Consider the following 14,551-nt stretch of genomic DNA (forward strand, 5'->3'; position numbering starts at 1 on the left):
AATTTAACAGCAGGTCTTGCAATCTTAATGTATTTCTTTAAAAATTAATCTAATTGCTGGAGAAAGTGCAGAAATCTCAAAGATTTCTTTCCTGTTGTAACATAGAAATAATTGGTTGGATGACACAGAGGCAAAGTGATAGATCTGAAAACAAGCATCAGCCAGACTTCAAATGTATAAAAGAGAATTTATAATAACTTTCAACCTGTCAAACAAATATAAATAGAACTAAGAAAAAGCAGGAAATTCAGTGGCATTTCTTCCCTCCTTACAGGACCACAAAAGGGTTTGGGAGAGCTTCTCCCATTAATTTTTTAGTCTTCAATGAAAAAACAAGGGGTCCATACTGGGTTCCCTCAGATATTTCTTCCAAATGCAGCAGTTGTTGCACAATCCACTTCTGTTTTACAGATTTAGTAACTGTGATAACCCTAGTTTCCCATTTCCACTTTTTCAGTTTTTCCCTATATGTTACAGACAGTGCAGAAGCGGAAGCACTGTCTGAATTTTCTAAATGGGTTCATTCTCTACAGCAAATAAACGTAGAACTAATTATCACAGAAATATAAATCTTCTTGTGTGAACTAAAGAAACATTGTGACACTACAAAAAAAAAAAAAAAAAAAAAATATATATATATATATATATAAACACTGAGTGACAAAGCAACAGGAATAAGAGAATTTGTGGATCAGTATATTTGTGGGAGAATGCCTTTCCCACTCCTACAGCAGAAATTCACTCTGCATGGAAGAGGATATCTTATAATGAAGTAAGGAGTTTCTATATCAGTAGCATACAAGATGTACCACCAAAGACTTTTAGCCATCAGATTGGCATATTTAAACAGGTGAACTAGATGGTATGTTTTAAGTTACTTTAACATGCTTTGAGATGGCAGCGTGCCTTCTTTTGTCTCCCTATGTGGCTTCCTGCACTTTTCTTTCTCATATGACCACACCTTCTTTGGATATCATTTGTAAGGCCTTTCAGGATCTTCATCTACTCACACCACAATTCTTCTTTTCAAGCTGAAAAGATTGACTCTGAGATAGATCTATTCAAGATAGCTGACCTCTTTGGAGTGGTCTCACTGTATCACTACTGTCAAGAGATTTCAAATCCTACCTGAAGAAATACCTAATATCTCTATACAAATAAAAATCTTGGTACAGCTTGGAAGGAGACAGCAATTTGTACAGAGATTAACTTCCACATGTACTGACTTAAACTCACTACCATGCTACACTACTGACTTGGGCAAAGTCAGGGAATAATTTTATTTTTATTATTTTTTATTTCCTTACCATAGCCCACAAAATCCTAAAGCAGCCAGGAATGACTAAATAAATAAACACTAAAAAAACCTGTCATTCTTTTAAGAACACTTGAAGAACACATCTTGTGTGTAGAGATGGAAATCCACTTAAATCATTCTGTGACTGCTAATAAACTTCTTGATAACATACTCCCTCTGAACTCCCACTGAACACAATTCTAAACTGAATCACACCGTCAAACTTCTCAGTAATGTTGTGCACAGCAGAATCCTTCAAATCTAATGAGTATTTCCACGTCATAAATAACAAGAGTCGTCTTCTGTTCACTGATCAATGAAATGAAGTAGATGGTTCATGTATCAAAATTTAAATACCACTTCTTCTGGATCACATAAAAAATTCTTGTTCAAAGAACCTCTTCTCCCATACAGATCAAACCACATGAAGTTAGAAAACAGCAAGATACTAGGTTCTGCTAGTCGGTGGAAGGCAGCAGTGAGCAGCTGAAGTGAAAAACAACATCTAGTATAGATGTATGGGCTGCAGATTTTCATTGGATAAATGGCAGAGCAGCTTAATCATACCAACATTCAGTTGAAAATGCAATATTTTTAGCTGCCCAGATGAGAGGGTATAAATGTAAAGAATACAAGACTAAACAAATTACTGAAAAGTTGCAACATTCTTTGTACCTTGATGTATTAATTCAGCTAAATATACATTGTGTGCCTGGCCCATTTCACTGTAATTTCAAACAACAAAACACAGTTTATAGAAAACATTGATAATTTAGCTACATAAAATGAATAGGTACGGTTGTATAAGAGTAATTTTCCACTGTGGTTTCATAAAACCTTTCCACAACAGCTGCCTCCTCTTACTTTTCAATGAGGATAGCAATTGCCATCCAAAAACTGTTTATAATTATTAATCATAAGATGGCACCTGTGGCATCAAACTTTCCCTATCATTATAATGAGAAATGCAAGGTGACATTTAATGTTTTATAGAAAATGGATTATTTTGCAAGTAACTAAAAATAATGGTTTGTTTTCATTGTTTTCTTGTTATCATGAGTGTTAGAATTAAAACTACTCTAAAATATTTCACTGAATTCATTCACCACCAGCCAACAGATAAAATCTAGTCTTACAGCTATTTATTGTGAAATTTTGAAAGGTATCCATGTTTTTTTTTTAGAAAATGCACTTTTCTTACAGTTTAGTCTCAAGGTTGTTGTTTTGTTATTGGTGTTTTGTTGTTGTTGCTGATTGTTTGGTTTTTTTTGTATCTTAATTCTCTTCAAAAAACAAGACTCCAGTTCTTTTAATTCTTTATGGACCTTATCCTGGTTTCAGCTAGGATAGAGTTAATTTTCCTTCTTGTAGCTGGTAGGGTGGTATGTTTTGGATTAGGATAAGAGTGCTGATAACATGCTGATGTTTTAGTTGCTGCAGAGCAGTGCTTACACCAAGCCAAGGACTTTTCAGCTTCTTGCTCTGTCCTGCCAGCCGGCAGGCTGGGGTTGCAGCAGGAGCTGGGAGGGGACAGACCCAGGACAGCTGACCCAAACTTGCCAAAGGGGTATTCCATACCCTCTGACGTCATGCTACACAATATATAGGGGTGGCTAGCTGGGATGGGGGGGCAGCTGCTAAGGGATAGTCTGGGCATCAGTCAGCAGGTGGTGAGCAATTGCGTTGTGCATCACTTGTTTCGTACACATTATTATTAGTAGTATTATTATCATTATTATTATAATTATTTTCCTGTCTTAATAATAAACTGTCTTTATTTCAACCCACAGGCTTCACTTTCCCATTTCTCTCCCCCATCCCGGGGGGGGGGGGGGGGGGGCACGGGTTGCAAATGGCTGTGTGGTGCTTAGCTGCTGGCCAGGATAAAACCACAACAGACCTTCATAAAACCACAACAGACCTTAATAATCCACCCTCATCTAGTTATTCCTGGTTTACAATAAAGTCCAGCTATAGCTGGATGTTAAATAATTCTATTTTTATTCCTTAGGATCCAAGCTATGGAATACAGGTCATATATAAAAGGCCATTCTTTTTTTTTTTTCAGTTGCATTAGCCTTTGAAAACTTTCCACATTGTCTAAAATTACTGGAGCTAAAGTAAAATAAGTATCACAGATTAAAAACACTAACTGCTCTGATATGTGGGAAAGCCAAAAATGTAATTTTAAGTATACATTTCTTTCTTTACTGTTCTGGTTGAAAGGGAATATCAAATATACTGTGCAGACCACACAGTTACACCCATATATTCCAGGAATTTATGCCAAAAATGTTTTTAATTCCTTATTTCAGTAGTACTACAGTATAATTTCTTATTAGGATGTTTTACTCTGTTAGAAAGCCTTAAATGTTAAGAGCAGTACTAAAATTATAATATTAGCTCTTCAGTTTTTTAATACAGATACAGCCTGGCAAAACTTCGAATGAGGCATGCTTGGAAGTGTTGAGGATAGCTGGACAGCCCAAGGTGTGTGGCTGAACTGTAGGAAAAATTTGAGTCTGAAAAGGTAGATAAGAAACCTGAGTACTCAGAGAGGCTATGATGGGATTAAATACAAAATGCAACATAGAACACTTCTGATTGTGTTTACTGGTTTGCATGGTATGTCTCACAATCTTTTTCATATCATATATTCATGTCTGTCAACAGTTTTACTTAGCCAGTATCAATCTTGGATGAAGAGCTGTTGATGCAGCAAGAAGTTAACATCTTTTAATGTGGTGCTGGCAAGAGGAGGTCGTAACAATTTATAACCAGCTTTTACAACTGATACATCAAAATGTGTCTAATCTCAGGCATTAAAGATAGGAATACAAATACGAAGTTAACTTAAAATATTTTGCCATATCCTGCCTTTTGCATATACATGCCATTCCACAGTTGCAACTGAGCTAAGAATGTGCTTAATTTCTTCCTTTCAAACTTTAAATTCAAGAGCTTCATCTGAGAGTTATTTTCTTACCACATAAGCTGTTTACAGCACTAGTCATTTTCATCACCATTTTTTTCCTCTTCTTACATGGTATTACCATTCATGTATCAGAAGGAGGATGCATTAATACAGTCTAGGGCATGACTGCCAATCTTTGAAGTCAAGAAAAAAAAAAACAACACGCCAATAAATAACAAACCAAACAAAAACAAAACAAAACAACAAACAACAACAACCAAAACTACTTATAAAAAGCATACATTGTTGCTTGCTCCTTAACCAATGGAGAGATATGCAGAATCATAAATTCTGATATATCCAATTCCTGTTATCACAGTTTTACACTTCTCATTAATCTTGTTCCCATAATCTTATTTAAAATATTGTTAAAAGATTGCTCTATTGAAAAGACTAAATGTTTTAAATTTCTCAATAACACAGTAGTAGATCATTCTATAAGTCATTTGATGCACTGCACACAGGCAATATTCCTAACAGTAATTTCTGAATGGGTCTTGATCCCCATCAGATTGAGACTTTCTCTAAAACTAAACCTTATAAAGTTACCTATCATGGAATAATTCAGCTAAAATACTACATTTTGACAATATAAACTACTGAATAAAGGGTCTCATTGAAAACACCAAATAACCTTAAATATGGGCAGTGACACCTAATCTTTCCGTAATAATTAAAGAAAAAAAATATGAGAAAGAGATTGTTGTAGGATTACTGACATGACTATAGAAGCTATCCTGTGTGTAATATAAATCTTGAGCCTTGGAATGTAAAATATTCATAATGTCTTATGCCAGTGTCTTTATTTATTATAACAGATTATTTGGGAAACTTTAAGTTTATTTTAAAATTTTAAAAAGGAACTTTTTTTAAAATTTCACAGAATAAGAGAACGTCAGGGATTGGAAGGGACCTTGAAAGATCATCCAATCCCCCTGCTGGAGCAGGAACACCTAGATCAGGTCACACAAGAATGCCTCCAGGTGGGTTTTGAATGTCTCCAGAGAAAGAGACTCCATAACCACCCTGGGCAGCCCGTTCCAGTATTCTGTCACCCTCACTGTGAAACAGTTTTCTCTCATATTTCAGCAGAACTTCCTATATTCCAGCTTGTACCCATCGCCCCTTGTCCTATCATTAGACGTCACTGAGAAGAGCCTGGCTCCATACTCCTGACACTCACCCTTTCCATATTTATAAACATTAATAAGGTCACCCCTCAGCTTTTCCTCATAAGGGAACTTATGAGGAACTCCCTTAATCATCTTTGTGGCTCTGCGCTGGACTCTCTCAAACAGTTCCCTGTCCTTCTTGAACTGAGGGGCCCAGAACCGTATTTAATACATGCAACATTAAAGCACATCTTTTACAGGGAGCCCGTACAGAGGGCACTCAGGATTTGGCACTAGGATAACATTGCAAGCAATCTCCGTGTTACTACTCAGACTTACGGACTGAATCTGATAAACTTGTCAGGGAGCACATGCAAGTTTGTGTAGTATTTCACAGATCCATTCTCAATTCATTCTTCTTGTACATTTATTTTTCTTATATGCATTTTATGCAAAACTAGTAAGTATGTGCAATTAACAGAATGCCATTTGTTTTATCAAGTTATGCCACTGATTAAAGAAGGGAAAGAAGATTAAATTTTAGAACTGTAATTGCAACATAATCAAGAAAAATAAAAAATAGAAACATTAATCAAGGAAACAGGAAAATAAAGAAAATGTCCAGTTTGTTTGGATAACCTTCTGAATTTCCCAGCTTAAAAAATAACAAAATCAAATAAAAAAGGATGAGAAAACAAACAACAAGAACTTTCATCTCAACTGAGAGGTCATGCAAAGTGTTTGGTACTTTCTGAGTTTGTTTCTTTATATTAAGAGAATAAGAAAAGGACAGTATGTCAAATTAGGCTGTAGAGACCAATTTCACTAGCTAAGGAGTCAGTACGCAAGGATTCTCAATAGACAATCAAATTTTAATAATATATCTTATTGCTTTATGTGTTGCAATTCTGTTCTTGTATTCAGTTTTAACCATATTCTTTCACCCTTAAATTTTACCTGATGATTAAAAATGTTTCTTCCACAGCATCTTATTCCTCTGGGTATGGAGAATCCATCATTATGAGATAGTGTAACAACTATGAATGGACTATGGAGTTTCCATGAGACTGCAGACAATTTGCCTCTGCACTAACCCTCTCACAGGCAGGTAATACAAAGTTATCAGGTTATGGAAAAGTATGTCTCCATGGTAAGTAAGAGTGGGAAGAAACTTAGGTTACTCAAAGTTCTTCTTACATTGACTGCTGTGAATGATCATCTCTGCCACCATGGTAGAATGTCAGTGCATGCAATGATTTAACAACTACTTAAAGCAGTCTTTCATTTTTCATTTAATTCATCATTACCTAACACAAAGGGGTCAACATACAAGTACACACATAGATTATTCACAGTGTAACAGGTGCTAAAACCTGTCTAGTCTGACCCTTGCATAAAACAAATTGGAATCAGATACCTCTATCTTTATGAAATAAATTATAGAAAAACAACAACAAAAACATAACCACTGCCTTGCCTTGTTTTCCCTTTCCTTTCCTTCTTCTTTTTCTCTCTCCCTTTTCCCCTCTTTCTCTGTTTCTTTTCCTTCTTTTATTTATTTCTTTCTGTTCTTGAAGATACTGTGAGTTGGAAGCTGAAGGCCAGAAAGAGAAAAGATTTCTGTAACCACAAAAATAATTCTTTTCATGCTAAGACCTTTTATTGATACATCAAAGTAATTTTAAGCACACTACAGCTTGATACTACAGGCCTGAGAAAGATCAAAGACTACCAGAAACTAAAACAACTTCAAGACAGTAAAAACAAACAGTGAATTAAAAATGGAAGTTGTATTAAAGGAGGAAAAGACTGGAAACAAATCAATGTTCTGCAATGAGCATCAGTGTTACTTCAGTCCTCGCGGAAGTTTTGCTAACTTAACAACAGTGCAGTTCAGTTTGTCTCACAACAGGAATAATTTTCTTAGTAGAAGACCTAGGTATCTTGTGGTATGAAAGAAAGGAAAGGAAAAAGGAAAAAAGGAAGATTTTCCACCTCTCTGATGTTAAATGGAGCTCTTGCAAATGCTTGTTTTTTATTATTTATTTATTTTTCTGTTGTTTTTGATTGGTTGTTTTTCTAGGTAGAGCTGTTCTTCAGGAAGATTATGTCTTGGGATTTCAGGTCTGACAATGCTATGTGCTTTCTAAAAGGCACCAGCAGGCAACAGGTTATACTGCATTATATATATATATATATATATTAAAGAAAATATACGCTAATATAATTTCAAATTTTTCCCATTTAGAAGAAGAGATTTGAAAGAAACAGCTCAGACCTCAAAGCTACACCTAATCATTTAGAAAAAAAATCCCTTTGTCTTCATAATATTTTTTTTCACAGCTGCTATATAAAAAAATCTAATTTTGATGTCCGTTGCTTCAGTAAAAATCATTCAATAGCAGCTCTATGATCCTTAAAAGACTTTTCCTGAGATATGCTTAAGTCATGACTTTCACTGTTGAATGTCTGCACTGCAAGGTGTTAGAAAAAGAACAAAAAAAGTGTGACTTGCAGAGATTCCCTATATACTTCAAAGCCTTATATGCTAAAAAAGCAGCTATGTAACCACTACCACTCTTTGAGATTATGAGCCCACAAATCAATAAAGTAAACCACTGGCAGAGATCTCTGATTTAAGGAATCAGTTGAATGAAAAAACACTGGAGAGCTGTGCAGCGTGGAAGAGACTGAAAGAGCATTTTTCATATCTGTCATATTGTATAATACTGTGCCAGGCTGGAATAGAAAACGGCATATTTCAGTCAGAGAGGCAGGGCTTATTGTTCTGATTGTAATATCACAGGATATTGTTATGTTACTTTGATTATTCAGTATGCATCGTGCTGTCTAAATATGTCAGACTGCTAAATTCTCTAATACAGCACTGCCCTGCATGACAGATGTGCCCTTAGTCACACTAAACCTTTACTACTCATCATCATTACCTCCCAGGGGAGATAAAAGTCATATTCTCAAAGAATTTAAACAAATAAAAAAATACTAAATAGTTCACATACAGACAATTTCTCTTATATGCCTTTCTCAAACCATCATGATTATAAATTACAAATGCTCTGATGAACCGCTTGTATTCATAAGCAAGATTCCAAAATACAAGGGTGATTCTTTAATCCTTCTTCATAATATATATATTTGTCTTCTTCAAGCATGTCCAAATGTACTATTCTGGCTCACCAAGCTTTTTGGAAAGAATGCTTATATTTGGTTTTAGTAAAAGAATACAGTGAATTACATATTATTACAATATAATATATACATATATATTATTTTCAGTAATTTGCAGGTAAGAAGATTGAAATGACTTCACAATAATCCAAGAATATAAAGTGTACTGAATGGGGTCTGTCCTATCTAGGGTTGTGCATATTTGTCTTGTCATTCTAAATTAACTATTTTTGAGAAATGATGCTTCCCCTGAAAACTGACTCATTCCTATTTAATCACTGATTCAGTCTCAATTTACTTGGACATATCCCTATATCCTTCATGGGGCCAAATTCAATTCAGTAACAACCCTCTCTGAAACAAAGCCTAAAAAAGTGGAAAAAAGCTGTTAATAGTGCTGTTATTAGATTCTGCATTCACATGTAAATGTAAAATTATCTTGTTCTTGGAAGTAAAGCTACCATAAATGTTAATCTTCCTTTTTTCTTGGCAAGTAATACTGGATTTCAGAGTAGCCCCACTGATTTCCTTTACAGCTCCTGGGACTAGGTTAGTTCTTTCTTACTCTCACTTATTAGTGCTTCCTCAGATCACACATTTTAGCAATTCAAATATAATTTTTAATAACAATTCACAGATCAACAATGAGAGTAAAGAATTTTAAATTGTTGGGTTTTGGCAGCTGTATAGATACTCATTAAATAAAGGCCACTACACCATGATGTTAAGACAAACCAGATTCTGCTGAATATCTATTTTCCTGGATTTAATAAAGAAAAACTATTTTAAATAAACAACATACTAGGACACAAACAAAGATAAATGTAAACTACTGAACATTAAAAACAAAAAACAAACAAACAAAAAAACTAGAAAACTTTATCTTTTGCATAAGATAAAGAAACTTCTCTAGAAAGTTTATTAGGTCTAGAAGGGTAAGTGAAAAATCTGTACATTTTCTACATTGTCTGGAGTATGCTTTGGATTTCAGCAGTCCCTCAAGTAAAACCTTCACGCAAATCTTTGAAACTGGAAAGTTTTTTCCCCTAGCTACATAGAAGTCAGATAATCTGAAGGCAACACGAACCCAATGAAATCTATAACTTCTATATTAATGTGAGGAGTTGATTGTTTTTCACGCAGCCAGTGAGAAGAATCAATGCAGAAATAGACTATTTTGAGCTATGAGGCAGAGTAAGCTGTTTCCTCAGACTTTATTCTTGAGTGACTTCCCAAATAAGTAAGTAAAGTCAATGATATTGATTTGTAAAAATTTCATTTTAAACTACTCTATCCTAGAAATATAAATATCCAGAAGAAATCAGTGGGCATCTGCAGCATCTCTACTGTACGTTCACCTGTTGAAAACTCAGGACAGTGGGTTGCTTTACTAAAAATAATCAGGGACTTACAAAAAACACCCTCTGAGTCACTTATATCTGAGCAGTGACACCTGCTAGATATACATTTCTACAGCTGTAACTCTCTCCTCTCCTTTCCACCTTAGACAAGCTAAATACAATAACAATATTAAGGAAACAACTGCGGTAGCTTCTAGCTTTTGCTGAAAAGCCACAGCAACCAAGTGATGAGGTCTGTGCTCTACCAGTCTGCTAGCAGCTGGAGGAGAAGGGCTGCCAGCACCAGCTGTTTGGTGCATCAGCCTGGTTGGTCTGTCACTGTGGTGGTGCCAGTGGAGCTCTGCTTCACTTGCTGTGAGTTTGCCAGGACTTTTGCCCTGAATATCATTATGTCTTTGCTCATCTGTAACAGGATAGAATTAATTCACAATGACAAACGCTTCAGTAAGGTCCCCTGGAACTTCCTAAAAAGATCTTGTGTATATTGGCCTTGTCACATTCAGTGGAGAAAGTTACTAATGGCTAGTTTCACCTTCCGCATAAACCTGCATACATCTGCATATTCAGACTTTTATTTCAAATCCTCGTAAGAGGTCTCCCTTACTGTAAAATACTTAAATCTTCTTTTTAATTTTTATTTTCTATACAAAGGGTGAATTATCATTCATCCTCAAAAAAATATCTTCAACAAATGTTTTCTATCCTTTGATTATTGTTCCTTTCCTATTGTGATACCTAATTTTTTTTTTTTTTTTTTAAATAACAGAAACAATCTAAGTGGGATTAGGAAATATATCTTCATATCAGCATAAAAATAAAACTTCTGTCTTTCCTTTCACCTGATTTTTTTTGCTTAACTCCTTAGAAATATGTTCCAAAATTAAAGTTTCCTTCTGTCTGTGAGTCAGTATAAGACTGCTGAATAAGATGGTGGGGACCATCACCACTAAAACAGATACACTGAACTTTTTCTTACCGTAATTTTGCTTCAAAATATCTCTTACAATATACTTCTCTTGCACCTGCCTTGAAGTATAGTAGGAATATCTCAAAATACTACTTTCAGTAGAAAAGTTCACCAAAACAATTTATATCCCAATATTTTATTAGAGACACCGAAGAGAAGGTAACAGCTTTGTGGCTAGTAAATTGCACCATTGATTTGAACTTGGATAATGAGCACTTCCTGTACATATACAGGTAAGCACAAATACACAAACTCATTTGCAAAAGTTTCTTCTGCATCTAAATTTGGAATATTTGGCCATTGTACTGGAATACTATTTAAATGCCCCATGGTGACATAGCATGCACAGGGAGTTGAAATATACACATTTGCTACACTGATAATAAATTTCTGTATTTTATTCATGATAAAAATGGTTTAAAACTTACTTTTACAAGCATTTAGTGTTTTTTTTTTTTTTTTTTCTTTTTCTTTTTCTTTAACATGCAATGAACAGCATGGCCAATTTTTAAAGAAGGTACCAGTTTTTATTTGTAACTGAATAATTTTAAATAGGTTTTGCTTTCTTCCATTTTTTATGTCATCCCACAATTAGTAAAGAAAATGACATTTCTAAAGAAAACCAATTATATATTCTGTGCCTGTCTACATCAAAAAGACAAATAATTTAATACATGCATACTTTTGCATTTTCTTCCCACTTTGTGTTGGCTGCTATTTTTTGGTGGTTATCATTCTATCAGAATTATAGGGTTGCAAACATGTAACTACTGATACATATGACAGCAAAATAATAAAATAGCTCTGATATGGAGAGTGTCAAAGAGAAAGGTAAAATGGAAAGAAGTTCTAAAAAGTTTTTCTGTTACTTTTCAGAGAAACATATTTTGGAAGAGAAATGGCAAATGCATTTTTAAGAGACTGGAATAACAACAACAACAAAAAAGCTGCACTAAGAGGTGCCTGGGAGACACAAGCAGTGAGAGCTCTTTCAGTCTACAAGCCACTCTAACAGAGCCAAACTACTCTGCTGAAGCACACACACCTTAACAGATACCAGGTATTCAAAAGAAAGCAAATTTTTGATTACCTTAATCAGAACCTGAATACATCCTGCGGCTTTTGATGACTTAAAGTACCAGAAGCTCATCACACAACTCCTGCTTGACTCTTTCAATCTGGAACTCTTCACATGGGCTTTTTCATCTTTTAGCCCTATTGCAGTGGCCTCAAGATATAGGAATTTTCCTGAAATGAAATTATGTATTCCTGAAAAATTGTTTTTGACATTCAAATTAGATTCCATGACCAAAATTCAGCAATACAAATGCAGAGATATGAAACATGGTTCCCAAATGCATCCTGTGCTAGTGAACCTCTACCTAGGTTAAAGAATTACCCGATAATTTTCCTTGTATACTTGTTATATCAGGAATAAGCTGGGAACAGAGAATAATTCCATGTTTCCCAGATACCTTGGTCATATCTCCTTGTTCAACAACACTAGTTGCTATTTTGACAGTATATAATGCCCACACAGTGATAAATTTCATGATTAATTTTTTCTGAAAGATAACCTTCAAAATATCAAGTCAAGCCATAGAAAAAAAACACATATAAATCATTAGGTATCCCTAAGGATTCCCATTACTTTTGGCCAGCTGTACTCATTATTGTATGAACATTAAATCAAATTTAAATTATTTACTCAGAGGAAGTTGCAAAGACAAATGCCTACAGTTAATATATTCTGAAACTGATATGCTCCCTGAGTTTCCCATTCTTATTTTAATCAGAAGTATAATAAGTTCTGCAGGTTTCTGTTTTTTTTTTTTTTTTTTTTGTTGTTGTTGTTGTTGTTGTTGTTGTTGTTGTTGTTGTTGTTGTTTTTTCCTTTGTGCAAGCAACGAACTTATAGTTCACATAACATAAGCATTGTATAAACAGCACACTGACAAATTATAACTGCACATCAATTGAATTTTGTATATGAATTAGAGATAAAAGCCCCATGGAGTAAAAAACATTCATTCTAACTTTGACACTTCTCTAGCTCACTTATGGCTATAGATGTTTGCCATAATATTAGGGGGTGAGAACATTGCTTCATCCCTGAGGCCAAGCATAGTCTTAACAAATGTAGTGACATTTTTGAGATAAATATTTTATTTTAAAATATACATAGAAAACACAAATGAAAATTTCTTTTTTTTCCACATCTGCTGTTTTGTGTGTTAAAAACAGCCATGTACATAAACACCATGAGATATCAAAAGCACACCATAACATGGTGTTGATGTTTGCTAGGAAGCTTTGGCTAGGATGGATTGAGTGCTTCACATGTTGATGTTTATATTAACACCTATTTCATACTAGGAAAATGATTTCTTTTTGGAGGGAAACACACAAACAAATAAAAACCTACCAGTCTTCCTTGGAAGGAAACTTGACTGAGTGAGGGGCAGACTCGAGATGTAGTATGCTCTGCCTGCCAACTGGTCATGGCTAGCCAAGCTTGGCTAGGAAGTAATTGAAAGTCACTTAATTCCAATGAGAGTGGGATAATTCTAATTCTAATCAAATTCTCAACAATTTGATGTTGATAAGCGAGGCACTAATTAGGGGAGCCAGAAATAAGCAATTGCTAGGTGCAAGCTCAAGAACTGTGGTTTTGGAAGTAAGGGTTGAAATCCCTCTTTCTTTGTACGAGGACCAGAAGGATCCCTGAATAACACAGTCTCTATCCCATAAGAGAAAATTTTAACAATTGAACTGAATTTTGTTTTGGTTCTCTCATGATGAACGCACTTATTAAGAGCTATCAGTTCTAACGATACAGCCATCACCTTTAAACTTTTGGCTACAGTAAAATTGTCAAAAGTGAAACGAATTCTGCCTCAGTGTGACATTATTGCAGTTTTTTAGTACTTAAAGGTGGCTTGTAAAAAAATGGAGAGCAACTTTTTGCTCAGGCAGACAATGACAAGGGGAAATGGTTTTAAACTAAAAGAGGGGAGCTTTAGATTAGAGGTTAGAAGGAAATTCTTTACTCAGAGGGTGGTGAGGCTCTGAAACAGGTTGCCCAGAGATATGGATTCCCCATCCCTGGAAGTGTTCAAGGCCAGGTTGGATGGTGCCCTGGGCAACCTGACCTACTGCGTGGCATCCCTGCCCATGGCAAGGGGATTGGAATTAGATGATCTTTAAGTTCCCTTCCAATCCAAGCCATTCTATGATATGATTCTATGATATTTGAAAGCATGATATCAAGACTAAAAAACATTTTATTCATTTTTTAAAGCCAATTCAGTATATACAACACAGACATGCATAAATCTGTGTTGTACCAGAACCAGATATTTTTAAAGATAAATGAAAGATAGTCCCTACATATCCTTGGTTTTATTTAATTTTGTCCTACACATACACCCTACACCTTCACCTGCTGTGGCATATTTCGTATTAAGATCAGGTCTGAGCTCAGCTTCAGTAACAACTTTGCCTGGGCTATGGGAACTTCAAAGACAAAGGAAGAAGGCATGGAGCCTGCAGCAAGAATGAGAAGAGGCTGCTTTGCCAGAACAAGTCAAGGAGCTGCACTGTTGCCTATAAGGGAGATATGTTTGTTTAAATGTATTTTCTTTAAATTAT

The 14,551-nt window shown here is 35.0% G+C and overlaps 1 protein-coding gene across 1 annotated transcript in view; it reads right to left on the reverse strand.

The window, feature by feature from the left end:
* The window catches only part of MALRD1 (MAM and LDL receptor class A domain containing 1), a 253,692-nt gene that overhangs the window by 113,580 nt on the left and 125,561 nt on the right, over nt 1–14,551 (reverse strand). The window contains exon 27 of the mRNA XM_032182284.1: nt 11,991–12,148. Within this exon, the coding sequence (XP_032038175.1) occupies nt 11,991–12,148 (158 nt within the window). The remainder of the gene's footprint in view (nt 1–11,990; nt 12,149–14,551) is intronic.

This window comes from Aythya fuligula, chromosome 2 (assembly GCF_009819795.1).
Source record: "Aythya fuligula isolate bAytFul2 chromosome 2, bAytFul2.pri, whole genome shotgun sequence".
NCBI classification, from domain to species: Eukaryota; Metazoa; Chordata; class Aves; order Anseriformes; family Anatidae; genus Aythya; species Aythya fuligula.